General features: G+C 40.6%; 1 protein-coding gene across 1 annotated transcript; it reads right to left on the bottom strand.

The window, feature by feature from the left end:
- Positions 1-1,170: 1,170 nt before the first annotated feature.
- On the bottom strand, positions 1,171-12,477 carry LOC124264022. Its single transcript, XM_046698742.1, has 3 exons — positions 12,110-12,477; positions 3,803-3,978; positions 1,171-1,323 (listed from the first exon to the last, which is right to left on the bottom strand). Exons 1-3 carry the CDS (start codon positions 12,414-12,416, stop codon positions 1,171-1,173), a joined length of 636 nt encoding a protein of 211 aa, XP_046554698.1. The 5' UTR covers positions 12,417-12,477.
- Between the last annotated feature and the right edge of the window lie 14,021 nt (positions 12,478-26,498).

Genomic DNA, 26,498 nt, shown 5'->3' on the forward strand with positions numbered 1-26,498 from the left:
TATTATATGGCTGTGAGATTTGGGGAGTCAAGCAATATGAATTATTGAAAAAGGTACATCTTCTAGCCTGCAAACGATTTTTAAGGGTAGGAAAACAAACCCTAATACTATTGTATATGGCGAATGTGGTTGCTATCAAATATATATAAATGCTTACTTACGGCTTTTACGTTATTGGCTAAACTTGCTCAAAATGAGCGAGTGTAGATTACCCAAAAAGTGTATTATATGCTAAGATATTTTGATGACATTGGAAAAAGATTTGGGTATCGTTCATAAAAATATTTTGTTTTCTCATGGCTTTGGATATATCTGGATTAACCAATCTGTTGGTGATGAACTTTCTTTTGTACAATGGTTTAAAACATCATTGATAATGAATTTCCTCAAAGTTGGACTTCCACTTTGAATAACAGCTCTAGATATGTGATGTATAGAGAATATAAATTCATATTTGAACCAGAAAGATACCTGTGTATCATATATTAGAAAAAAAAGGTGCGCTCTACTTACACCAAATTCAGATGCAATGTCTTGCTACTACGTTATAATGAAGGTAGGTGGCTATCAATCGAACCTGGTTTACGTTTGTGTCCCATTTGCAACACCTCTGTAGGGGATGAGTATCATTTCACACTTATATGCCACTTGTACAATGAATTGAGAATAACTTTTCTTCCGGAACGCTTTTGGAAATTCCCTTCTATCCATAAATTTAAAAGGCTGATATGTACAACTCAGGAGAATTTAATCAGACGTGTACAGTATTACATTGATCATGCATAAATAAAAGAAATAGGTATTTAGAAACACTTTAGACTTCACTTGTATGCTCTTGTTAACTATGTATAGTTATATCTGGTATATGGGCCCTTGGCCTCGTTACAAATAAACTCCTTTTGACTTTGACTGCGGACTTTGTGTGCCCCTCTGATAAATGTTAATTGAACGGCTCCCACGGTTGAAAGTTGTGAATACATTAATGTTATTTTGAAAGTGGTCAAATGTAACATATGCTATATTTGGGATTACACTTTCTCAGTAAAGTACAGATTCTAGTACTTTTTGGGGGGTTAAGTCCCACCCGGGATTCGAACCCACACCAATCCCAAATATAACATTTTACATTTGACCACTTTCTAAAATGGCATTGTGTATTTCATCCACTTGTTATAACTGAAAGTCCACAGCACCGATACAGATCTGACGACTTGTAGTTAACTTTCGAAAACTTACTTGCTCCCCTCCATCACCAGAACCTCTCACTCTTATCTCCGCCCCAGTGGATAACGGTCCAGGCAGATCAGCAAAAAATGGATTCGCCTGTCATCAAGAGAAGATACCGTGTGATTAAGATATTCTTTCATATTTGCTTGTCTGTTTGTTTGTTACAACATTCCAGCCACACTCTTCACAAGAAAGAAACGCATAGGTGAGTTTGATACAAATTTGATCCAAATGTACTGTCTGTTTCTTTCCAAAATGTCATCTTTGTGTGAATTTAAACAGCTTCAGCGCCAAAGAGTAGCAATTTTAACGTTTTGCCTTATTTTAGAAACGTTTGAGGAACGTCACCAAGACAACATACAAAACAATATGCAAGTGCAAACAAGCGGAAGAGCATGGGGTATCATCACTATAAAAAGGCACACGTTGTGTTTAATTTTGTCATTCGTTTTTGCCTGGAAAAGAGGTAATCATCATGCCACGACTGAGTGGCGCAAATCAAAACATCGCCATAGGCCGCCTTGAAGCCTGGGAGTCGCAGTCTGCAGTTGCCCGACATTTGATAGTGGCTGTTCCGTTTCTGCGGTTTCAACCCGCCCCGACAGATAACAACTCTTGCGTTTTCAATGATGATAGTTTCTTAAACAACTTTTTTGGTGGTGTCCGGAAAATTTTCAAATATAAGAAAGCTGTTGGGTATTAGTAAATGATAAACATGTGCACTATTTATATTTATGTGGCAATTTTTGTACATTGATCAAATTTGCAATTCATTGGTCCGTTTCTGACTCAAACGGACTGTAGTTAAAATGTGGTGTACTGACGATAGGATTTTATAACCTTTAAATATATTTCATACTTTTTGATTGCTGTATAAGGTTCTCTCGTCACGATATGGCTGAAATATTGCCGATGTAACAATAATTTTTCACTCACTCACTCACTCACTCACTCACTCGTTTGAGTCAGCGTGGTTTTAAACCAGTGAAAGACCGGGTAAGAATTGGTCTATAGCGACTCATGCGTGTTGTAATAAACGACAAACGGGGTCGGGTGGTCAGACTCGTTGACTAATTGCGTAGACAGATGCTCAAGCTGTTGATCACTGGATTGTCTGGTCCACACTCGAGTGCGGCGTTAAACAACAAACCAATCATAACTTATAAGCCGATATTCGTCAGTAAACCGACTGTGGCCAATACACCATCGTCAAGTAAAGAAAACAAGACGTTTGTATTCCAACATTTGTCCATAATGACATAGTTTACTTACCGAATATAAAACTGCCTTTTGTCTATTCAGACTGCACATTATACCAAAATAAAATACCAACAGTTATTTCCAAAAGGAAAATATAAGTTGTTATAGAAATAGAAGCGACAAGACCCTTTCCACATCCATAGGAAATCTCGATTGTACAGTTCTGACTGTATCATGAGCAAGTATTTGTTTCAACAGTATTACAGCTGTACGATGTTTGTGGATGATTCTGGAAGACAAAGATACAAGTTCTCTTCTCCGTACCCCTGAGAGTAAGTTTTCATACAACATGTTTTCATTCGTAGAATATATATGTTCCTTTTTCATGTTTGGCTAATTTGGAATACGATCGCCAACGGCCGAGATCTGTAATCACGACTATTTCTTTCTGAGGCATTTTCCTACAATCGCCAGCGGTTGAAGGGATGGTGTAAATCCAGCAGGGATCCATGTAGGCAGCAAAAGTACTGTAAGTCCCCATCGTCCCTAGTATGGTGATCTACCTTCAGTTGTTGGCGATCTATAGCCTGTTTTTATATTGTATTGTCCAAATAGTGCTTTTTAGTTTTCACTATCCAGTCTAGTTTCTACCTTCAGTTTTGGCGATCTATAACCTGTTTTATATTGTATTGTCCAAACAGTGCTATTAGTTTTCACTTTCCAGTCTAGTTTCTACCTTCAGTTATTGGCGATCTATAGCCTGTTTTTATATTGTATTGTCCAAACAGTGCTATTAGTTTTCACTTTCCAGTCTAGTTTTAGTTGTAATTTTGATATTCTACATGTAGTTGTTATACTGTCCTCCACATATTCCATTTCAATGTCAAATATGTTCTCGTCACGATATGGCTGAAATATTGCCGATATGACGTTAAATATTAACTCACTCACTCACTCACTAGTATGTTGATCTTCCTTCAGTTGTTGGCGATGCATAGCCCGCTTTTATACTGCATTGTCCAAAATAACGATGTATTTCATATGCTTCAAATGTATTCTCTCACTGTGATATTCTAGTTTTTTTACTGTCCTTCAAACTAAATTTATTATCATAACATGGCTCTTTTTTTGACAAAATGGCTGAAATAATGGCGATGTGACTATAAATGTTAACTCACTCACTCACATTCCTGTACGTACCGGGGGCGGTGGGGTAGCCTAGTGGTTAAAGCGTTCGCTCGTCACACCGAAGACCCGGGTTCGATTTCCCACATGGGTACATTGTGTAAAGCCCATTACTGGTGTCCCCCGCCGTGATATTGCTGGAATATTGCTGAAAGTGGCGTCAACCTCACTCGCTCACTCCTCTACGTACCTGATCAGTCCAAAGTGTCTGAGCACACTTTCCTATGTCAAGGACTTCAGTGCCAAGAGGGCAGGGTAATGGAGGAGACAGCAGGTAGGTGAACCCACTTCGACAGGCAACGTCCACAGTCTGGTTTACAACTGACAGCGTCAAGGCATTCTCCAAGCGAACCTGGCTGCATTCAGCTGAATATAAATGGACAATATTTGTGAGAAATCACATGCTAAATACAAAACATCAACATCACTGAATAGCCAGCCTGTATTGGACGAAACAGGTAACACTGGGCTTTCAGGTCCGGATAAGATTTCTCGAAATAAAGTTCAGTTTTTACTCAAATTTGAAACTGAGTTTGACACTTTGAAACAGCTGAATTTTTAATTCAACTGCATTTTTAAAATAAAAAAGCTCAAGCAACTTAAGTAATCTATCCACCAAACCAGTTTAATATCGATTTCATTTAATTCTAGAAAATGCATTTTCCTGCGTTTTCTCAAATTTGAGTAAAAGCTCAAACTTAGTCAAAACTCTGACTTAGGGCCTGGTCTTCAGCAACCAGTAAGAGGCGACAGACATGATCGGGTGATCAGGACCGCTCACTTGGACACATATCATCTTATCATATTCGAACTGCATAGATCGATGTTCATGGTGATAATCACTGGATTGTCTGGTCCAGAGGCGATTATTAACAGACCGCTGCCATGCAGCTGGAATAGCCAATAAAGAATTGTGGTCAACGGGTTAACGTAGCATGGATGTCTCTCGTCCCCATGGAGTGGGTGAGTTTAGTTTTACGCCACACTCAGCAATATTCCAGGTATATTGCGGCTGTCAGTAGTGAGTGAGTGACTTAATGTCACATCGGCAATATTGCAGCCATATCGTGACAAGAACAGTTTATATCAATATTCAAATCAATAAATGTATAACGTAAAACCTGTCATCGAAGGACAGTAAAGCCACTAGACTATCACAGCTCTTAATTTAAAACTAGTACGCTATCATAAAAAATATATCACGAGAGACAACAGTATATATAGATCTATAGATCACCAGCAACTAAAGGTTGATCACCATACTAAGGACAATGGGGACTTACAGTACCTTTGCTACCTACATGGACCCTAGTTGATTTACATCATCCCTTCAGCAGCCAGCGATTGTAGTCAAATTTAGTCATAATTAAAATCACAAAAATTCGACGCTTAAAATCCTGGTAGGTTTGAAATTTACTTTGAGAGTTTTGGGACTAACGTACCCTCTCAGTAGGACAATAAGTTTACAATACTTTAACCCCTTGAGGGTACAGCCACCAACAATATGAGTTATTAATTTAAACTTCCCATCATAAAATATTAATCTATTTACAAACCTGTTAACAAATCTAAATCTATTTAAAAAGCAATAATTAAATGAGGACTTATATCAGTAAAAGGATCCTTCATAGTTCGTGATTTGAAATAGATATCCCTTGTGATGGAATATTCAACACGGTCAAGCAGGACATGCTTGACCGTGATTCTTTCATCACAAGGGATACAAAACGGAGGATCCTCACCTTTCAATAGGTACTCATGAGTATATCTTGTGTGACCAATACGACATCGTTGCTGTTACCGTTACAGGCTCCACCATACACAATAGAGCCACAGTCAAGCTTGGAGCGGACCAGTGATCTATATAGTTGAAGGAGGGTAGCTTGATCCCCTCCCCGCTTTGAATTAGAAACGACTTTCAATAAATCGAGTGCTTTCAGGCATTTAGTTTTTAAGGATTTGATATGCGGAAGAAAAGTTAAATGAGTGTCGAAAATTAGACCCAAGAATTTGGCCTCTTTGACAACTTTGATGGGAGTGCCGATTAAAAACAGTTCTGGGTTTTTGTGTGGTTTATATTTACGGCAGAAATGTATGCAATTTGTTTTTGATTTAGAAAATTTAAAGCCGTTTTCAAGACACCATTTATTTATTTTGTTTAAACACAACTGCAGTTGCCGTTCAATAGTATGCATATTCTTACCGCGACAAGAATTATTACAATCATCCACAAAAAAGTGATCCATCAATTGAATCATTTAAAACCTTGGATAAACTGTTGATCTTAATACTAAATAATGTTACAGACAAATTACTGCCTTTTGGGACACCCTGATCCTGATTGTAATGGTCAGACAGGGTTGAACCCACTCGGACTTGAAATTGCCTGTCTGTTAAAAACTGTGATATAAAAAGAGGTAAACGACACCTCAAACCGAAGTCATGTAAATCTTTTTAAATGCCATGCTTCCAGGTGGTATCGTATGCTTTCTCGAGGTCAACGAATATCGATACTGCATGCTGTTTATTTACTATAGCATTTTTAACAAAGGATTTTAAACGTACCAAATGATCCATGGTACTTCGATTTTTCCTGAAACCACATTGATTATTTGTATTATTGGTTTCAAGATACCATGTTAATCTATTATTTACCATTCGTTCCATGGTTTTACAGACACAACTCGTTAAAGAGATTGATCTGTAGTTAGACGGATCAGTATGATCCCGGCCAGGTTTTGGAATGGGAACTACAATGGCATTACGCCATGAAGTTGGGAAATTCTCTGAGGTCCATATCATATCAAATATATTTAGCAACGTTTCCAAACATGATTCGGGCAAATGCTTCAAGAGCTGATAGGGGATACCATCAGCCCCTGTTGCTGTATCATGAGCTTGCTCAAGGGCGGTATGTAGCTCATGTAGTGAAAATAATTCATTATAATCTTCACCATTGTCTGGGTTAGAATTGATTGTTTTCTTCTCCTGTTGTTTCTGGTGTTTTTGAAACTCAGGGACATAATTTAATGATGAAAAGTGTTTGGCAAGAATTTCGCCAATTTTATTTGTTATTTCAACTTTATTAGTTAAGAGATTATCACCATCCTTCAGATGGTGTACAGTAGATTAGAACTTTTGCCCTTTATTCTTTGGACCATGTTCCACACCTTTGACATCTGTGTACGTGAATTTATGTTAGAAATATAGTTCCTCCAAGACTGACGCTTATTCTGTTTAAATGAGCGCCAAACATTGGCATTCAAAATTTACAGATAAGCGCTCCAATTTTACAACCGAAGCAAAGGGCATATTTACAGCTCTAAAATACATTAATAATCAATCAAAACAGAAATAAATTGTGATGTTTTTAGATTCTCTCCCTTGTCTTCAAAAGCACTAAGTGAACACTAAGTCACTCAACAAATCTGTGACACCACTTATGATACCTCATAGGTGTTAGAAGCCTGTGTTTGGATTAGATATGGGAGATGTAATACCAGTGAATCAATAAGTTACCCGAGATTCAACTATCGATTTATTTAAAGGTGAGGAGACAATATTTAGAATCCCTTGTCTCCATACCTCTATCTAGTATGGACGCCGTTAAATATAACATGAACAATTACGTATTTACACTCTTCAAACAAAGAAACACATACGCCAAACCTAAGGAAATGTATTAAAGAGATTGAGACAATACGATGTGCCGTTGAGATTGACATCCAGTGAACGAGGGAAAAACAAAGCGCCTTTGAGCTGAGCTGGATATCGGCGCTATACAAATGTATGTATGTATGTGTGTGTGTGTGTGTGTGTGTGTGTGTGTGTGTGTGTGTGTGTGTGTGTGTGTGTGTGTGTGTGTGTGTGTGTGTGTGTGTGTGTGTGTGTGTGTGTGTGTGTGTGTGTGTGTGTGTGTGTGTGTGTGTGTGTGTGTGTGTGTGTGTGTGTGTGTGTGTGTGTGTGTGTGTGTGTGTGTGTGTATGTATACATGATCTATTACTCTTGAACATAGATGAAGAAAATTTGACACACGGATGAACATATACTTTTCAAAAACATAACATGACAATTTGAATTTTAGGAAAATATTTGACACATACCAGTCCATGCTAAATCCCAGCATGTGGAGGAATGGTTGCCGGCGACAAAACGTTTAGAAAAAAGAAACGTTGAACAAAAACGTAACGTCACACTCACGTCTGTATTGAATCGCTAAAACGCTCCCCTACATGAAATGCACCCCGAGCTGAAGCCTATGGCTGTAGTCTGTAAAAAGCCACATCAACGGTACCTCACATCCATTGCTTTAATCCACTATTGACGCCAGAAGAATGCCAAGACTGACAGAAGTTCAACGACACATTGCCATCGGCCGTTTACAAGGTGGGGCATCGCAGCATGAGGCGGCAAAGCACTTCGGCGTGTCCAGACAGGCAATCTCAGACCTATGGACCCGATACAAAAATACTGGGAGTGTTACCGCCGCCAAGCATCGCTACATCCGGTTGAGACATCTTCGTTCGCGCACCACGACCGCAACATCCACAACAACCCAAATCCCTGGACTGCGCCGAACCTCCGACCAGGCAGTGCGCAATCGGCTACAGGAAGCCGGACTTTTTGCCAGGAGACCAGTTCGACGTAACGTCTTGACACAACGTCACCGGGCTGAACGTCTACAATGGTACAGACAAGGAGTGAGATGGCCGCGGGCAAGATGAAGGACAAGTTTGTTCCCGGATGAATCTCGGTTTCTTCTCAGACGTGCTGATGGACGTTCACGTGTATACAGACGTCAGAATGAACGTTAAGGCGATAACTGTGTAGAGCAGGTCGATAGATTTGGTGCAGGAAGTGTCATGGTGTGGGCAGGTATCCATCATAATGGCCTGACAGCTCTTTCCAGCATGACAATGCTCGACTTCACGTTGCACGTGTTTGCCAGGACTTCCTACAAAAATCGACGTTCAGGTGTTATCACGACCTTCTCGATCACCCGAATTGTCCCCCATTGAACATCTATGGGATATTCTTGACGATTGCGCCACCTCAGACAATACAGGAACTACACGCAGCACGTCAGGAAGAGTAGCAAAACATTCCTTAAGACAGCATTCGGCATCTCCTTTCTTCTACGGGCCGCCGCTGCAGCTTCCAAGCTGTTATCGATGCTCATGGTGGTCACACCAGATACTAACATATTACTCTGACCAAGTGGCTTTAACACTTTCTGGATAATCTTGTTTTGAAATTTGTAAAGTGATGATAGTACTGCAATTGAACAATGATGTCACGTTTGAATCAGTTATAAGCACCCAGTAAATAAACTCCAAAACAGTTTGTTTTTTTAAGAGTATATGTATTGTTGTCACTGTCAGTATTAAGCCAGTTCACGGGGCGGTGGGGTAGCCTAGTGGTTAAAGCGTTGGCTCGTCACGCCGAAGACCTGGGTTCGATTCCCCTCATGGGTACAATGTGTCAAGCCCATTTCTGGTGTACCCCGCCGTGATATTGCTGGAATATTGCTAAAAGCGGCGTAAAACTAAACTCAGTAAGCCAGTTCACTCACTGCATATTTGTGGACACAAGGGGGCGTTCAGGTCAGTACCTGGCGACACCATCCCTTGCAGCTGTCACTGCTCGACACCGCCTTGGAAAGGATTGCACAAGTCCTCGGATTTTTCCTTGGGGAAACTTTGCCATTCCTGGTTGGCAAGTTCTGCACGTGTCTGAGGACGATGGTGACGTTTACGGACGCGTCGGTCAAGTTCGTCCCACAGATGCTCGAACGGGTTCAGATCAGGAACCGGAGGGAAGGACACTGACGTCTGTATTGACGAGATAGGCACTTGTTACACGAGCTCTGTGTGGTCGAGCGTTGTTCTGTTGACACAACTCCCTCTTGCGGTTACAAATAGGAGATGAGGTCGCAGGATTTGGTAGATGTAGCGATTTGCTGTAGTTGAACCCCCACTAGCTCTGATCTACCTGTGTAGGACATGGCTCCCAACACCATGACGCTCTCTCCACCAAATCTGTCCACCTGTCAAACGGAGTTCGGCGCAAAACGTTCGTGTAGACGTCGATAGACACGTTGTCTCCCATCCCATCGTTGCAGGAGGAAATGCGATTGATCGCTGAACCAAACACATTCCATGTGTTCCCCCGGGTTCCATACCTGTATCCTGTTGCACCATTGGACACGTCGTTGTCGGTTTATTCGTGACAGGACAGGACCAACTTTTGGTCGATATGCTCGAATTCCCACTTCTCTCAGACGATTTCTGATGGTTTGGTGCAGCAAATCGGGGACGAAGGTGAAACACCGGATGAATCGGTCCTCAGCAGGAGTGGTCACTCTTAGGTCGAATTGAAGAGGGTATATCGATAGCATATTCGAGATATGGTGCTGTGGTGGACGTTAAAGTGTCCTGGGAGTCCCCTGCTTCCAAACGTCCAATGGCGATATTCCGGAAAGTAGCATTCAATCTACGCATTTTTGTTATCTCAGTTTGTCATAAATTGCGTAATGAAATGATTAATTTGATTTGGCATTTCATAGTCAATGGTTCTACTCATGTGTTCGACACACTGCTCGGGCATGACGTGGAAAGCCTTTTCTGCCAACAATTTTTCATATATCGTTTTAATTTTTTTTATGACAAACGTTTACAAACACATTTTGGGATGCGTTTGCGCGCAATATATTATATTTATTTCCGGTACTGAAAGGCCACAGGCCTGTAGTACAGTGCATTTATAAATCAATATTTACACTTACACGCACGGATAATATACATGAAGAAGGGAAAATAATCAACTTTAGGTTACATTGTGTTCTGAGATATATTCTGTCCTAAACAACATGGCATAGTAAGCAAACATGGACAAGTTTTGAAGTATAGTATGGGTTTTGTTGTTCAACAATGCTGAGAATGTATAAAGGTTTGGATGGGCACAATAATATTTCTTAATATACAACTTTCTGATGGAATTATAAGCAGGGCAAATTAAAAGAAAATGATATTCATCTTCTATTTGGTTAAGATCACATAGTTTGCAAGTTCTATTTTCTTTTTTGACATTTTTAAATCTTCTACTTTCGATAGATAAATCATGTGAAGAACATCTCAATCTGCTTAACGCTATTCTATACTTTTTTACGTTTAGACATGACAGATAAGTTTCGGAGTCAAAAGTACATTTAAACATCTTATAATACAGACATTTACTGGAAAGTGATATCTTTTCAAACCATTCTTGTAAATAGATATCTTTTAATCTTTGTGTTAGTTCTAAAATAAACTTACCCTCAGAATCAACATACTGATCGTTCCATACAAAACCAAACCCTTTCGAGAATAGAAAATGTCTAACAGCAGAAACCCAATTTGTGTGTCCATTTTTATCGAATAGCATCATCATATTGTAACATTTCTTTGGTAGCCTATAAGAAGGCATCTTCAGTAATTTTAACCAGTATTTTATAACTCTGATATTTGTAAATAAGTGCATCGGGTATTTACCACATTCTCCATACACCATTGTATTCATTGTATTGGATTTAACACCAAGAAATCTTTTACATGCTTTCAATTGAACTCTTTCAATATCACTGTAATAATTCAAACCCCATATTTCGGCTCCATACAATAAAATTGGCTTAATTTTGGCATCAAATATTTTAAAGTATGAACTTATATTTATGTCACCAAGTACATTTAATTGTTTAAAGATACCTATCATGACCTTTTGTGCTTGCAAACAAGCGTAATTAACATGTGTTGTCCAAGATAAACAATTACTAAAGAACATACCCAAATATTTGTACGAACTGGTGCAGGAGTGGTCACTCTTGGGTCGAATTGAAGAGGGTATATCGAGAGCATATTCGAGATATGGTGCTGTGGTGGACGTTAAAGTGTCCTGGGAGTCCCCTGCTTCCAAACGTCCAATGGCGATATTCCGGCAAGTAGCATTCAATCTACGCATTTTTGTTATCTCAGCTTGTCATAAATTGCGTAATGAAATGATGAATTTAACTTTGGCATTTCATAGTCAATGGTTCTACTCATGTGTTCGACACACTGCTTGTGCATTACGTGGAAAGCCTTTTCTGCCAACAATTTTTCATATATCGTTTTAATTTTTTTTATGACAAACGTTTACAAACACATTTTGGGATGCGTTTGCGCGCACTACACAACAACCACGACATGATTAACAGGATTCAAATATAGGAAATGTCGATTGCTGTCAAAATATATCTTAATGAACAGCTGAAAACGCCGATGCGTGTCTTTTTGGAAGAGTGTATTTGTTTCACACTAGTTTGTTTTACATGCATATCAATGATAATCTTGTTTGTTTAATGTTCGTTGTCAAAAGTGTTATGAAGTCAGAATGGCTTATTTATTACTGTTTCAATTCTTCCATACTTATTTTAAAATAAATTTACTTTCCAACAGATGCACTTCTGAAAGTTTAAGTTTACCTGCATAGTACTGCCAGCCCGTGTCCTCTGTTCCTCCTGTGTTGACGAACGACTTGTACAGGCGGCATCGTTTGGACGTTGGGTTGTACAGCAGCATGTTACAAAGGGAGTGTCGGTAGCAACGTTCTCCGCACAATATCCGTTCTTCTACGACGCTCTCAGAGACAAAGGCTTCATTAAATAACAGACCGTCCAAAATTCCATGGCGTTGAAAATAGAATCTGTCACATGATGGAAAGACAGATATCGGTTGACACAACACAAGAGTCAACACATAGAACTTCTCTTTGTACATAGTCATCCTCATGTGATACAAGACCGGAGAAAGACACAGCAAAGACTGACATCAGAGTCAAATCTGCCTCAGAATATACGTAGCTACTGCACCTATCGTCCAGATTCAATCACACGTACAAGACACGGCTTTTTGAGCATCAACAAAGGTGGTGTGTTACTTCGACTGAGATTCCACTGGAGTACAAGTACATGAAAATGTATCATTTGAGTTCATCGATTCTTCATCACATCAATACCAATACGTTCCCTACCGATGTCATGACGCGTCCGTTCTCGCGTCGTCTGTTTTGTTTCCGAATCAATAAGTACATTTGCGCATAACAATGCCCCTATCCAAAGGTACCAGGTTATAGTCAACATTCTCCTCTAACGAGTCCATGAATGAAACATGGGCCCTGGTGCGAGGTATAGAGGCATACATTTATTTTTTCCAAACTTCTTCATCTCAACGATGATACAATATTTAACATTATATCGTTTCAAGTAGAGACAGGGACGAATTCCCAAGCGAATTAGGGATGCAAAAGAATATCCAACAGCACATTCGTCATTCACATTCATGTGTATCATTCTTATTAACAGGCTCTAAGCAAATAGTCAGGCCAGAATGTATTGAAGCCACAAGATTAGTGACAATGGGTTACTGATCGTGTAATGTCGTGGAGTGGAGTGGCGCTTCATTTCAGATACAGTGGTGGAATCAATAAAATCGACAAAAACATTTTCTATCTCCATTGTATAATGCGGACGTAATCACAACGGTAAGGAACATCTAACATTGAGAAAGGAGGCAGCACATTTCGTTATAGAATCTCTAGAAAACAATAGAACAAGCGCCATGAAAGGGCAACGCACGCACACTAACAGATTCAGTAACAGATCACCTTAGGGAAATGGGTTTGGTTAAATTTGCCACTGTTCACCCAGCAGAAAATGGGTACCCGGTGGTATAAGTCATATGTCTACTAACCTTCTAGCGCCTCACAGGCAGCTGTGGTTAACCCGGGTAATAATGTCCTTCATGTTGTATGCACTCGGAGCATGACCCTGCGGCATGGAGTTCAGCGCTATGTAAGTGCCTATATTATGATAATGATTATTATTATTATTATTATTATTATTATTATTTTGTTTGTTATACATACAGAAAATATAGACCCATGTCCTCATACATACAAAAAGCATCAGCACCGATTGCAGCTCGTATGAAAAATATACTACCAACAATCATTAGTGATGATCAAAAGGATGTATGAAGGGAGATATATACTGAGAGAAACAAATATAGAATCACCGGAAAATTCAAGCGTTCCTTAAATATTTTCCTGTTTTCATCACCAGCTTTGAATAGCGCTGTGGTGATGAAAACTGGAAAATATTAAAGGAACGCTTGAATTTTCCGGTGATCCTTTATTTGTTTCTCTCAGTATATTGGCGACTGAACTTGACTCATAGCAGACATAATGCAATACACCGAACAAATGAACATACCAGGCTATCTTATACTAATCGACTTTGAAAAAGCATTTGATTCTGTTGAATAGCAACTTTTTGAAAATTGAACATTTATATGATTTTGGACCCTCTATTACACATTGGATTAAAACATTTTACAATGATATAAAGTCAAGTGTTCTAGTAAATGGTTATTCCAGTGATTGTTTGAATATTTAGAGAGGATGTAGATAAGGTGATCCACTTTCACCAAACCTTTTCCTAATCTGTACAGAAATTCGGGCACACGTGTTGAGGGAAAATAAACAAGTAAAGGGTATTAAACTTTTTTAAATTGAATATTTACTAACGCAATTTGCAGACGACACAACACTTATTCATGATGGAACTAGGAAATGCTCTTGGATCTTGGATATACTTAATATATATGCAGAATTTTCTGGGCTTAAAATAAAAATAGAAAAAAACTAAAACAATATAGATTGGTTCGATGCAATACTCAGGCATTCAAACCTGCAAGACCTTTAAACAAGTTTGCTCTCAGAGACCCTTTACTTTAATCAGTATTCTGTTTCAACACAACCAGGCTGAAATGGTTGAAAGACAAACTAAAACAGGTTGATAAGACAAGGCAATGTTGTTAAGAATTGACCTACGTATCGAGAATCGACCTACGAAGAGACCTACGTATCGAGAATCGACCTACGAAGAGACCTACGTAACGAGAATCGACCTACGAAGAGACCTACGTAACGAGAATCGACCTACGAAGAGACCTACGTATCGAGAATCGACCTACGAAGAGATCTACGTAACGAGAATCGACCTACGAAGAGACCTACGTAACGAGAATCGACCTACGAAGAGACCTACGTAACGAGAATCGACCTACGAAGAGACTACGTAACGAGAAGACCTACGTAACGAGAATCGACCTACGAAGAGACCTACGTATCGAGAATCGACCTACGAAGAGACCTACGTAACGAGAATCGACCTACGAAGAGACCTACGTAACGAGAATCGACCTACGAAGAGACCTACGAGATGTTTATGAATTATGGGCAAATATACAATCTTTACAATCAAATGATGACATTGATACTGAAGCTTCACAACAATGTACATGGGCAAAGGACAATATCATCGTAGGTCAAAAACCAATTATTTATAAACATTACTTGAAGAGAAATTTTAAATTCATGTTCTACTGCAAAAAAATGGTAATTTTCTGACCTATAACGAATTTACTTCCTTATACAAAATTAAGACAAACTGTTTAAAATATAGGGGTATCATCAATTCCATCAAATCATATTTACTTTTTTTTAGACTAACTCTTAGTAGCCATTTATTGATGATAACATACATGTTCTTTACAAAGAACGTGAAGGATGCAAGATTTTCTACTCTGTCCTGCTAAGGAAACATACATTACAAGAAAGGCTAAATCACCAACTTAAGAGGAAAACGGATATCAAAGTAGATGTATCAGAACAATTCTTGAAAGTTTTTAACTTTGTTCCTTTTAGAACAACTTATAATACACAACTTAGACTGACTGACTGAGTTTGGTTTTACGCCGCTTTTAGCAATATTCCAGCAATATCACGGCGGGGGACACCAGTAATGGGCTTCACTCATTGTGCCCATGTGGGGATTTGAACCCGGGTCTTCGGCATGACGAGCCAACGCTTTAACCACTAGACTACCCCACCGCCCCCACAACTTAGATGGCTACAAAATAAACTTGTCCATAGAATCATTAATTGAATACAACCGACTTCTTGTACATTTTGTAATGTTGAGATTGAATCAATTATTCACATATTCTGTGATCGTGTACATGTGATAGATACAGACGCAAGATTAATTCTGGATACATATCATTTTTTGGATATAAAGAAAACCGAAATGAGGTAATAAACCTTGTTACCATCGCAACAAAATACTAAATATGTGCAAAGAGATGTTCTAATTTGCATCCATAGTTGGATTAAAAATTACTTACATGCCCTGTATGATATTGACAACTGTACTGCCTTTTCGCACTGTAACTACGGTAAATTCTTCACCTTTTGGTCATCTTGCCATAACCGCTTCACATAAATTACAATAAAAATGTGTTCTTCTGGCCTTGTATCACCCTACGGATTCTCTACCACCTGTGTCCACAATATTGATCGGGTTAATCGGATGAAAGACTGGTAGTGGCCCGATGTCTGTCCTCCATATTCATCGGCGGCGTCCGACTGATCCGATTGCGGTCGGATTGTAATTCGAGGGTGACCTGACACTACCCTGAGACTTCCAACACTCTCCCAACACCAATCCGACAAATCGGTTACTGTGGGTAATGGGACACTGACCCAATACTGGTCGGAATTGTCGCCACAATCGACAGTCCAGTATTAAATGCGGGCTGCACCTCCTCACGGTACTAGTCATGGATCAACTTCCTCCCAACGCTGCAGCCCTGGGCCTTGTTTTATGCTATGCAACAAGATGCAGTGACCCTTGAGGTCCTGAGAAGGAGGCAGAGAAGACCACGTCGTTATTGGGTTCGACCATGGCTGCAAGCTGATAGAAGGCTGTTATATGGGCACTACACCAGACTCATGAATGAACTGAGAATGGATGATACAACGGCACTCTTCAAATACTTGAGAGTTACGCCAGAATGTTTTGATGAACTACTCCAGAGACTCGCACCAAGACTCACGAATGGTGATACCAATGCCGGGAGAGCCCATGAACCTGGTCTCAAGTTAGCCTGCACCCTTGCAGCTGGCGATCGGTATCCATCACTGTCATACAGCATCAGGGTTGCTCGGGAAACCATTTGCAAGTTTATCCCCCGAAGTCTGTCAAGCCATAGTGGATGAGTATGCTGATGAAGTGATAGTGTCCCACCACTGAACAAGAATGGCATTCAATTGCTGAAGAATACGAGAGGCGTTGGAACGTTCCACATGTAATGGGGGCACTTGATGGCAAGCACGTGGCACTAAGGAAACCGAAGAACTCAGACAGTCTCTATCATAATTACAAACATTTCTTCTCAGTGGTCCTCATGTCACTTGTTGATGCGAACTACCGGCTCCTGTAGATAGACACCTCTGGTCAAGGACACATGTCTGACACACAGATATACAATGCATCCGAGCTCAAAGAGACAATGGACAGTGGTCAAATAGGATTCCCCCACCTGAGCCAATGACCAATGACAACCAGAACATGCCATACTTCATGATCGGGGATGACGCCTTTGCTTTTATGAGCGCACATAGTGAAGCCCTACTCGAGAAAGAACTTGACACGTACAGAGCAGATATATCGCATAAGTAGAGCCCGAATAGTCGTGGAGAACGCTTTCGGAATACTGGCAGCCAGATTCCAGTGTCTTCTAGGAACATTACAGCAAGTACCTGACGTTGTGCGTAACATCATCGAAACATGTGTCTGCCTCCACAACCTGATCCGAATACGACACCCAGCCACGATCCATGGTCGGCTGGATACAGAGGATGCAAACCACAACATCATACCTTGAGAATGGAGGAACATGGCTCCCAAACATGAAGTACCAGCTCGCATAGGACCCTTCCGCGACACAGCAGAGGCCAAAGCACAGTGTGAATCCCTAAGACTGTACTTCAACAACCCACTTGGAGGAGCAGTACCTTGGCAGGTGAGGATGATTTGGGATAACTGATTATAGACTGTTTAGTTACCAGGAGTAGACTTAGATGACAACGGATAAACTGTATTGTTACCAACAACTGTTAGCATACTCCAAAGAATATTGAGTCTTGACATTACTAATTTTTGAGCAGTGTTCATGATTTATTGTTCATATGTACGTAATATTTTAAAAGTCTGAACGGCGACTCATGTGTGTGTAAGAAACTTTCGATCAAAATGTTGTGAAGTAGCAATTGCAGCAACTGTTATAGATTTTTTAAAAATCAATCAACAAAAAACATCAGGTAATGAAAATTATGTGCTTCTGAGTTGCCAAAAACGTTTATGCTATGTTAAAGTTGCATCAAGTATTATTGCTAAAATATCAGTTATGGTACTTCGATATGATGTGTTTCCGAACTGTCAAAGAAGCTTATAGTCAAGGCAATATCCTTAAAAAGGAAGTTGTATACCTTTCAATAAAGTGATAATTGAACAGTGTTAAGTTCGGAATGGTCATTTCTAAATTCATTCTTAATTCCAAAAGTTCAAATTTGAATTTAGTAATTGAGTCGAATGTAAGTATAATTGATGCATTTAATAACCAAAGCATGAAAGAGAGATTGATTGGGAGTAATAATTTGTTTAACAAAAAAATGACAAATTTACCCAAGATAATTTTAAACATTACTGTGGAACCTGTGCTTACTTTATTCAACAAACAACAACAAAAAACTTTTTAAACATGGCAAAACACAAAATGTCACTGATAAAACTGGTAACCGATAAAAGTCTAACACTTAAAAATTAAATCAATAAGAACGAAAAACACTTATGTTCGCTTCCTTCTCAGTAATGTCCTCATGTAAAACTAAAATAATTTACATGGTCTTCCTGGCTCACTCCTCATTATTGATAAGTCTGATAAACAAAAGTCCAAAACCTGAAAATGAGATATAACATAACATTTGTGAAAGGTGTAGGGGAGCGTTGAATGGTAGTTCATCCCAGGTATCACGTTCGCCATGTAGGGGTGCCAAATGGAAATTGGATTGTAGGCCAGAGGTGGGGTGATGGCTGCCAGCCAACGCCGCAGGTGTTTTTCCTGACCCTTGAACTGGTACCGGGCTTTGCTGTTGGAGGATCCGAGGGAGGTTGCAGTCATGTGTGTTGATCAAGCGTGAACTGAGAGTCTTGGCGTCTGGTGCTGGCTTCATCTTGTATGTCAAGGAGAAAGTTGCTCAGCAATCGGTTTGCCTTCATATACAAGTCATCAGGGAGTTGCTGCAGCACCGAAACCACGTAGTTGGTGAACTGTTAACGGTCTGGATTATGTGACTGGGGCTTGTCAAGTGTACGCACCACCTGGGCAGAAAGGACCATCAGCTGCTCGCTGTTTTGATCTAGCACATCCATCTCCTGCTGTCTCAAGAACCTTTGCGGTGCCTTACCCTTGCTGCAACTGCTGCATCTGGGTAATGGAGTGCTGTCCTTGCTGGCTCGATATGAAGACTGCTGTTTAGTGGCAGCTTCTCCCTGGTCCTCTGACTCTACCTGTCTTTCCGCCCTTCCCTCCCGAGGTGCTGTTCCTCTGGCCTCAATACGTTCCTGTAGCTGAAAAGATACAAAAGCAAAGAATGTTTTTGGATCTGGAAATATGAAAATATTAATCAAATTTAATATAGAATAATTCAAAATAAAATGTTAAAACTTTATTCCACATTTTTAAAAATATATTGTATTTCACACATATTTTTGTCATATCTGTATACTTAAACAAACAACGGTCCTCCTTTGCACCACATACATGTGATGGGTGAGGAAGTCACAAAGCTGCAGCAGGCGCCTGTTGGTATGAGTAAGGACCTCAGCTCCAGTTCCACTCTTCTGTGCTTTCTTCTTTAGCCGTCCAAGCTTTGTCCTCAAAGTTTCGTACCGCTGTTGCAGCTCTAAACCCGTCCTGTTCATGGCCTGTCCATGGTGTCCCTCCTGAGATCTCTTGATTTGTTGTACAGGCTATAGTTCTCCTTGAGGATTCAGCCATCGCCATCAGGGGCGCGGTGGGCGAGCTGGCTAAGGCGCAAGGCTAGTGATCCAGCAAGGTTGAGGTGCCGTAATCGAGCCCACCTGTGACCGGGTTTAAAAACCTTCGAGTCAACTTTGTGAGCAGACTCTTTCAGTGTTGTCACAACCCCTAGTGTACAGTACACAACACTGTGCACTTAATAGAACCCACGAATCCTTTGGTATATGACCAGATGGTGGCTACATGAATACGTGCAAACACCTAGTTGCGGGTACAGCAATGTGCAGTGAACTCGGACAAACTACTGTGACTATATGTCCCAGTCCACATAGCTGAGAATGGGTACCTCGTTAATAACTACAATAACTCAGTGCGTCTAGTGGCAGCAAGAGTTGTATACTCCCAGGGAGTTGAGATTGATAATACGATGTGCCGTTGAGATTGACATCCAATGATCGAGGGGAAAATTACCAGCTCCTTGAGCATGCACTAGTTGCGTGGATATGCGCACTATATAAATATCCTATGATAATAATCTCCGCTATTTCTTCTTCAGAAAGTACAACGGGAGGCCTCTGGGCCCTTACGTCTCTTTGCCTGGGGCTGAGTATCTTCTCCCTCAGTGTCCCTCACCTTTTCTGCCTCATCTTCATCGCTATCTTCATCTGCGGTAGCAGCATTAGCAGCTGTGATGGCAGTGGATGCAGAACCTGCAGGAGAGTTTGTGGGGCTACTGATGGTGGCAGCAGCAGCAGTCCTGCCTGGCCACACGGTGCCTGATATTTTATAATTTAAAAATATTTAGTTTTACATGACTTACATAAAACTCAATTTCCAAACTTCTTCAAATATTCAGATGAGAATGGATTACAAATATTTCAAAATTACAATATTGTTTATCATAAAAAAGATACTTATTGTGTTCCTTTTTTTCATTTCAATTGTCTAAACTCAGCTGTACCAATAATGCAGGGAGAGCTGTGGGGCTCAGCAGTGATGGGGGCCTGAATACGCTTATCCTCTGCATCTTCAGGAGGAAGAGGAGGCACGGGCGAGTCTTCTGGCTCTTGAGATTGTTGAGGGGTGTTTGGAGGTCGTTTCTTTGCCTTCTGTCCTAGAACATTTTTGTTTAATTCTTGGCACCATCTTCAGGTTCTTGGTGCTGTGCGATGAAAATGTGCAGAGTGAGTGTCGGCTGACCTTCCTTTGTAGTCCGTTGGCCGTCTGATGTCACTGCTTGCTATGCGATATGTGTCGGATGGCAGTTGAGTTAATGAGCGATTACCCTCCTATGTCACAACGGATACCAATCAGACGGTGCTAAATATCATGTTACCATCTGATGAGAATCGAATTGGTGATGGGTGCGTCGGACAGACCGCAGACCGCAGATTGAATCAGATGAGCGTCAGATGACTGTTAATCATCCGACACTTATCAGATTGCCGTCAGACGTCTGCCAAACACGTCCGATAGTTGCACAGCACGAATCTGACACACATCGGACTGACTCTACATTCATCCAACACTGACTCGATTTGCTGACCGGAAATAGCGAACTTAGATCTGAGCTTATCATCGGACAATTTCGCCTCATCGGATCACGCCCGACACATCGGACACTGACCTGATAGTCGACAAACACAAATCGGATTCATCGGACTGTGATACGATACTCTTCGCTGGGCTACCGGAAGGAAAAACTTTGCTTCCGATGAATGACCGTTGAGCCAGAAGTCTCTGTGGAATGTTGACTTCCATTCACACAGTCTGTATTACGTTGAAAAGCACGGGGCAAGAACCAAGTCGGTCATACCTGCTTGGGTTTTCAGCCATATCATTTTGCAGCGATGTACTGGTTCACTCATGAAACATATGAGAGCGAGCTTAGAGGTGTATCCCTTTATGATGAAGGGGCGGTGGGGTAACGTAGTGGTTAAAGCATTATCTCGTCACGCTGAAGACCCGGGTTCGATTCCCCACATGGGTACAATGTGAAGTCCAGGTCTGGAGTCCCCCGCCGTGACATTGCTGGAATATTGCTAAAAGTTTTTGAAACTAAACTCACTAACTCACTTTGTGTTTAAAGGCTCACCATCAAGCATGTTTTGGTTGACTGTATGGACTTTGCAACTGCAAGGGTTTCACAATGGCAAGGATTTCACAATTGCAAGGGTTTCACTTTATCATGGGGTAAAGGGTAAACCTATGAGATCTAAAAGCCGGATAGAATTGGTCTGCAGCAACTCATGCTTGCAGAGGCGACTAACGGGATCTGGTTAATAATAAAAAAATTGCTCAACCAATTTAGGCTCTGAATTCACGTTAAGACTCACGAGTGGGCATTTGTATTTTCACAACTTTAATCAAAGTTCAAGGTATTTTAAGGATGTACTGCATTACAGACTAGTGGACTACACACAAGATACAGGATCAGTAAAACGGAACACACGAGACTAATTGTTCTCAGGTACATGATTCGACTCTTGTTCTTTGATAAATAATGTCAATCAGAAGAAAGAAATGTCACAATACGACAATATTCCAGTTTCATATCTCTGTCATTGCGCTCCTCATGTAGATGGAAAGTCTAACGATTAGTATAATTGTATAAACTTTCACAGATTTCATCTTCAGAGAGAGAGTGTTGGGGTAGCCTAGTGGTTAAAACGTTCTCTCGTCACGCCGAAGACCCGGGATCGATTCCCAACATGGGTACAATGTGTGAAGCCAATTTCTGGTGTTCCCCCCGCGATATTGCTGGAATATTGCTAAAAGCGGCGTAAAATCACACTCACTCATTGCAGAGAGAGAGGGATCAGGGAAAGGGTTGGTTCTTCGGGAACCCATGCTTTTATAAGAGCCACTTAATCCCATTTTTGTAGATCTACGCCCATGATGTCAGTCACTAGGCAGCCTAGATTGGATTATTTACACACGGCATGATATAGCTGGAACATTTCTCTGAGTGCGACGTTAAACACCGAACAAATACAATAATGATGTGATATTTATAGTTGCCGTATAAAGTGTAATATTTGGTCAGGAGAAAAATAATGGGATGTCCCCCGAACTATTGCTGGAATATTGCTAAAAGCGGTCTCAACCTATACTCACTCATTCACCCGGTTGCCATCTGGCAGCTCATTCACTGGCGTCTATTGACTGGGCAGTATGCTTTATTTGGCTGTCTTCAGCATTTACCTCTACAGCATATCAAAGTATACTGAGGCATCCACAAAAAGAAATGTTTGACTCGAGACTTTAAAACTAACACCCAATGTGTTAAAGAAATCTATTTAACAAACGTTTATGGTGGTGGGCGAGCTGTCTGAGGCGCCAGACTAGTAATCCAGAAAGGTTGAGGTGCCGCGATCGAGCCCACCTCTGACCGGGTGTAAAAACCTTGGAGTCAACTTTGTGTGCAGACTCTTTCAGTGTTGTCACAACCCCTAATGTACAGTACACAACCCTGTGCACTTAAAAGAACCCACGAATCCTTTGGTATATGACCAGATGGTGGCCACATGAATACGTGCAAACACCTAGTTGCGGATACAGCAACGCAGTAAACTTGGACAAAGTACTGTGACTATGTGTCCCAGTCCACCCAGTTGTGAATGGGTACCCTCGTATGGATGGGAAAGACACATTAACTCGGTGCGCCTAGTGGCAGCAGGAGTTGTATGCTCCTCAGGGAGTTGAGATTGATAATACGAAGTGCCGTTGAGACTGACATCCTATGATCGAGGGAAAAACAATGCGCTTGTGAGCAGCCTAGCTGGAACTCGGCGCTATATAAATAGATTATAATAAATAATAAATAAATCTTTAATTATAAACATCGAAATGTTTGTACTCATATCGAAATTTAAAATAATGCAGCTGGATCCATCTGGTCCATCAATCACTTGATTGTCTGGTTTGTTTGGCTGGAAAACTGCTGTGCGGCCTGAGGCAAAATATTCTTCCCTATTTTGGCACATTTTGTGAATTGAGGGTGCTGCGGATATGCTTACCCTTTCGCAAACACCTGGTGTCGTCAGTTATTTTCAGTGGTCCAATCATATCATTTCCACAGCTATTTTTCCCTTTTTGTGAGGCGACCCGTGAAGATCCGGGGTAGAATAGGTCTTCAGCAACCCATGCTTGCCACAATAGGCGACTATGCTTGTCGTAAGAGGCGACTAACGGATCGGGTGGTCAGGCTCGCTGACTTGGTTGACACATGTCATCGTATCCCAATTGCGCAGATCGATGCTCATGCTGTTGATCACTGGATTGTCTGGTCCAGACTCGATTATTTCCAGTCCGCCGCCATATAGCTGGAATATTGCTGAGTGCGGCGTAAAACTAAACTCACTCACTTTTGTGAGGTCAACTACATTATTATATCCTATTTGTCTTAAACGTTGATCACCGGATTGTCTGGTCCAGACTCGATTATTTACAGACCGCCGCCATACAGCTGGAATATTGCTGAGTGCGGCGTAAAACTAAACTCACTCACTCACTACAAAGTTATTATGATTTACACAACGGCATAACCTAACAGCAATAGTTTATTATTGACTGCATTTTAGACTTCATCAAGTTATCTTAGTAAATCATTTACTGTAAGTGTCGATGCAAAGCCATGCTTGTAGAAGCAACGAACGGGATCTGGTGGTCAGGCTCGCTGACTCGGCTGATACAATTGCGTAGATCGATGCTCATGGTGACAATGACTGGATTGTTTGGCTGGTACAGACTTGAGTAGTTATGGACTGCCGTCATATAGCTGGAAAATTGACAAGTATGACAAAATGAAACAAGAGAAACCCAATCGCCTAGATCGATAATGCTAGATCGATAGGTGAGTTTGGTGTTGAACAACAAACATTGTTGTAAGGCTTCAATATATGTTATCAGATGCTCAGGTGAACAGACAATGCCAAATGGAAAATTCACAAATACAACGTGTTTCGATTAACTTCTTTGAGGCATTTATAAGTTGGATCAGTCGTGAGTGAGTTAAGATTTAGAGTCACATCGGCAATATTTCAGCCATATCGTGACTCAAATCAAGTATAGAATAAATACATGTAAGTTATTTAAACCTGTAATCGAAAGACAGTAAAACCCAACTAGACTATCACAGTACCAAGGAATAAAACTGGCATCTCTCTCTAAAACTGGAATTAATATTATGACAATACAGTATAAAAATGGGCTATAGATCGCCAACAACCGAAGCTAGATCATCATACTAGGGACCATGGGACTTACAGTGCCTTTGCTACCTGCATGGACCCAAGTTGGATTTACACCATCCCTTCAGTCGCTGGCGATTGAGGAAAACTTCAGCCGAAATTTAAAAGAACACAAATACTACGTTTAAAAATCTGGTAAGCTTAAATTTAACTTTGAAAGTTTTGGACTTACGTACCAGTTGGAGCAGAAAGGAAGGGTAATAATATATACATGAACCACAATAATGCCCCAAAATATCTGAAGAAATGACTATATTTCACATAACTTGTGAGTGGTAGCATGTTTTTTCATGGATTTTTAGCAAACAGCGTCCTGATCATAATTTAGACGCAGACTATGAATAAAATTAATTTTAGTGGTGGTCCGATTAATTGAAATAATCGAAGATTGGTCGCAATGACTAAACGACCAAGCAATCGATCATATTTCTCATAATCGAATACAAACTATTTTGGAACATTTGTTTGCATTAACAATATTTTTCACAAGGTTGGTTTTGTCTGTTACACTTCATAAGACCTACAAGCTCCTTCCAAGCTCCATACTAGTCCTACTCTATAGATGTGAAATTTGCAAATGCATTTTGTGCAATTTGCTGATAAAAACTCACAAGAACTAAATGTTTTTTCTTTATTTTTTGTGCATTAACAAATATAACCAGGAAAATTTGATAAAAGACGCTAATCAATTATTTTCGATGATTGATCGAGTGTAATGAACCAATCATCAATAATGAGATTTTAACCAATTCCCAACACCAGTTAATTTAAGATATTAACAAAACTTTTTTTAACATCGATGATCATCAATGATTTTCCTATCGGCGATGTTTCCGATTACCGATCATTTTAGCCAGCCCTACAATGTACCAGCGTGTAGCGTGTACACACTTTGAACTCCAATCTCTGTCTGACGATAGTCAAGACAAGCCATTCTTTCTCACTGATGTTGTCCATGTATATTGGGACCGCCTCCGTGGTGTAGTGGTTAGAGCGTCCGCCCGGAAAGGGGAAGGTCGCGGGTTCGATCTCCGACCGCATCACACCAAAAGACGTCAAAATATGGTACTTGTTGGTCCCTGTCTGGCGCTCGGCTTTAATGGGTACAACAAGGACTGGTCGGCTCGGAGTCAGTATAATGTGTCTGAGTGGGGTATTCATGCTTCACTGCGGCATGGTATCTCAGTGGGCTAGCACTATAAAACCAGCTTAAGTCTGGGCTAGTACAAGCAGCCGCACATACACATACACACGCATGCACGTCGTCATATGAGCGAAATATTTTCAAGCACGACGTTAAACCCAATTTCACCTCACCTCACCATGTAAATTGACTTGAACTCGGTCGATGTTTCCGCTGGTGGGCCGAGTCCCTGATCTATGTCACTATAAGCTCTTTAGCATTTATTGATTCCGAGTCAAGTACAAAGGGATTTTTGATCTGAGAGACATACCTGCTGAACCCGACTATGTTCTTAAACCCACATTTCTTTACTTACAATAGTAGAATTTCACTTCTCTATACTTTAAATTAGTGAGTGAGTGAGTGAGTTTAGTTTTACGCCGCACTCAGCAATATTCCAGCTATATAGCGGCGGTCTGTAAATAATCGACTCTGGACCAGACAATCAAGTGATCAACAGCATGAGCATCGATCTGCGCAATTGTGTCGACC

This window comes from Haliotis rubra, unplaced genomic scaffold (genome assembly GCF_003918875.1).
Source record: "Haliotis rubra isolate DU_JTF1 unplaced genomic scaffold, ASM391887v1 Scf902, whole genome shotgun sequence".
Taxonomy (NCBI): Eukaryota; Metazoa; Mollusca; class Gastropoda; order Lepetellida; family Haliotidae; genus Haliotis; species Haliotis rubra.

Coding starts and splice junctions, on each gene's coding strand:
- LOC124264022 (XM_046698742.1), bottom strand. CDS start 12,416: ATGAGGATGACTATGTACAAAGAGAAGTTCTATGTGTTGACTCTTGTG. Junction 3,979..12,109: donor GGGCTGGCAGTACTATGCAG/GTAAACTTAAAC, acceptor ATTTATATTCAG/CTGAATGCAGCCAGGTTCGC. Junction 1,324..3,802: donor AGACACTTTGGACTGATCAG/GTACGTAGAGGA, acceptor TCTTGATGACAG/GCGAATCCATTTTTTGCTGA.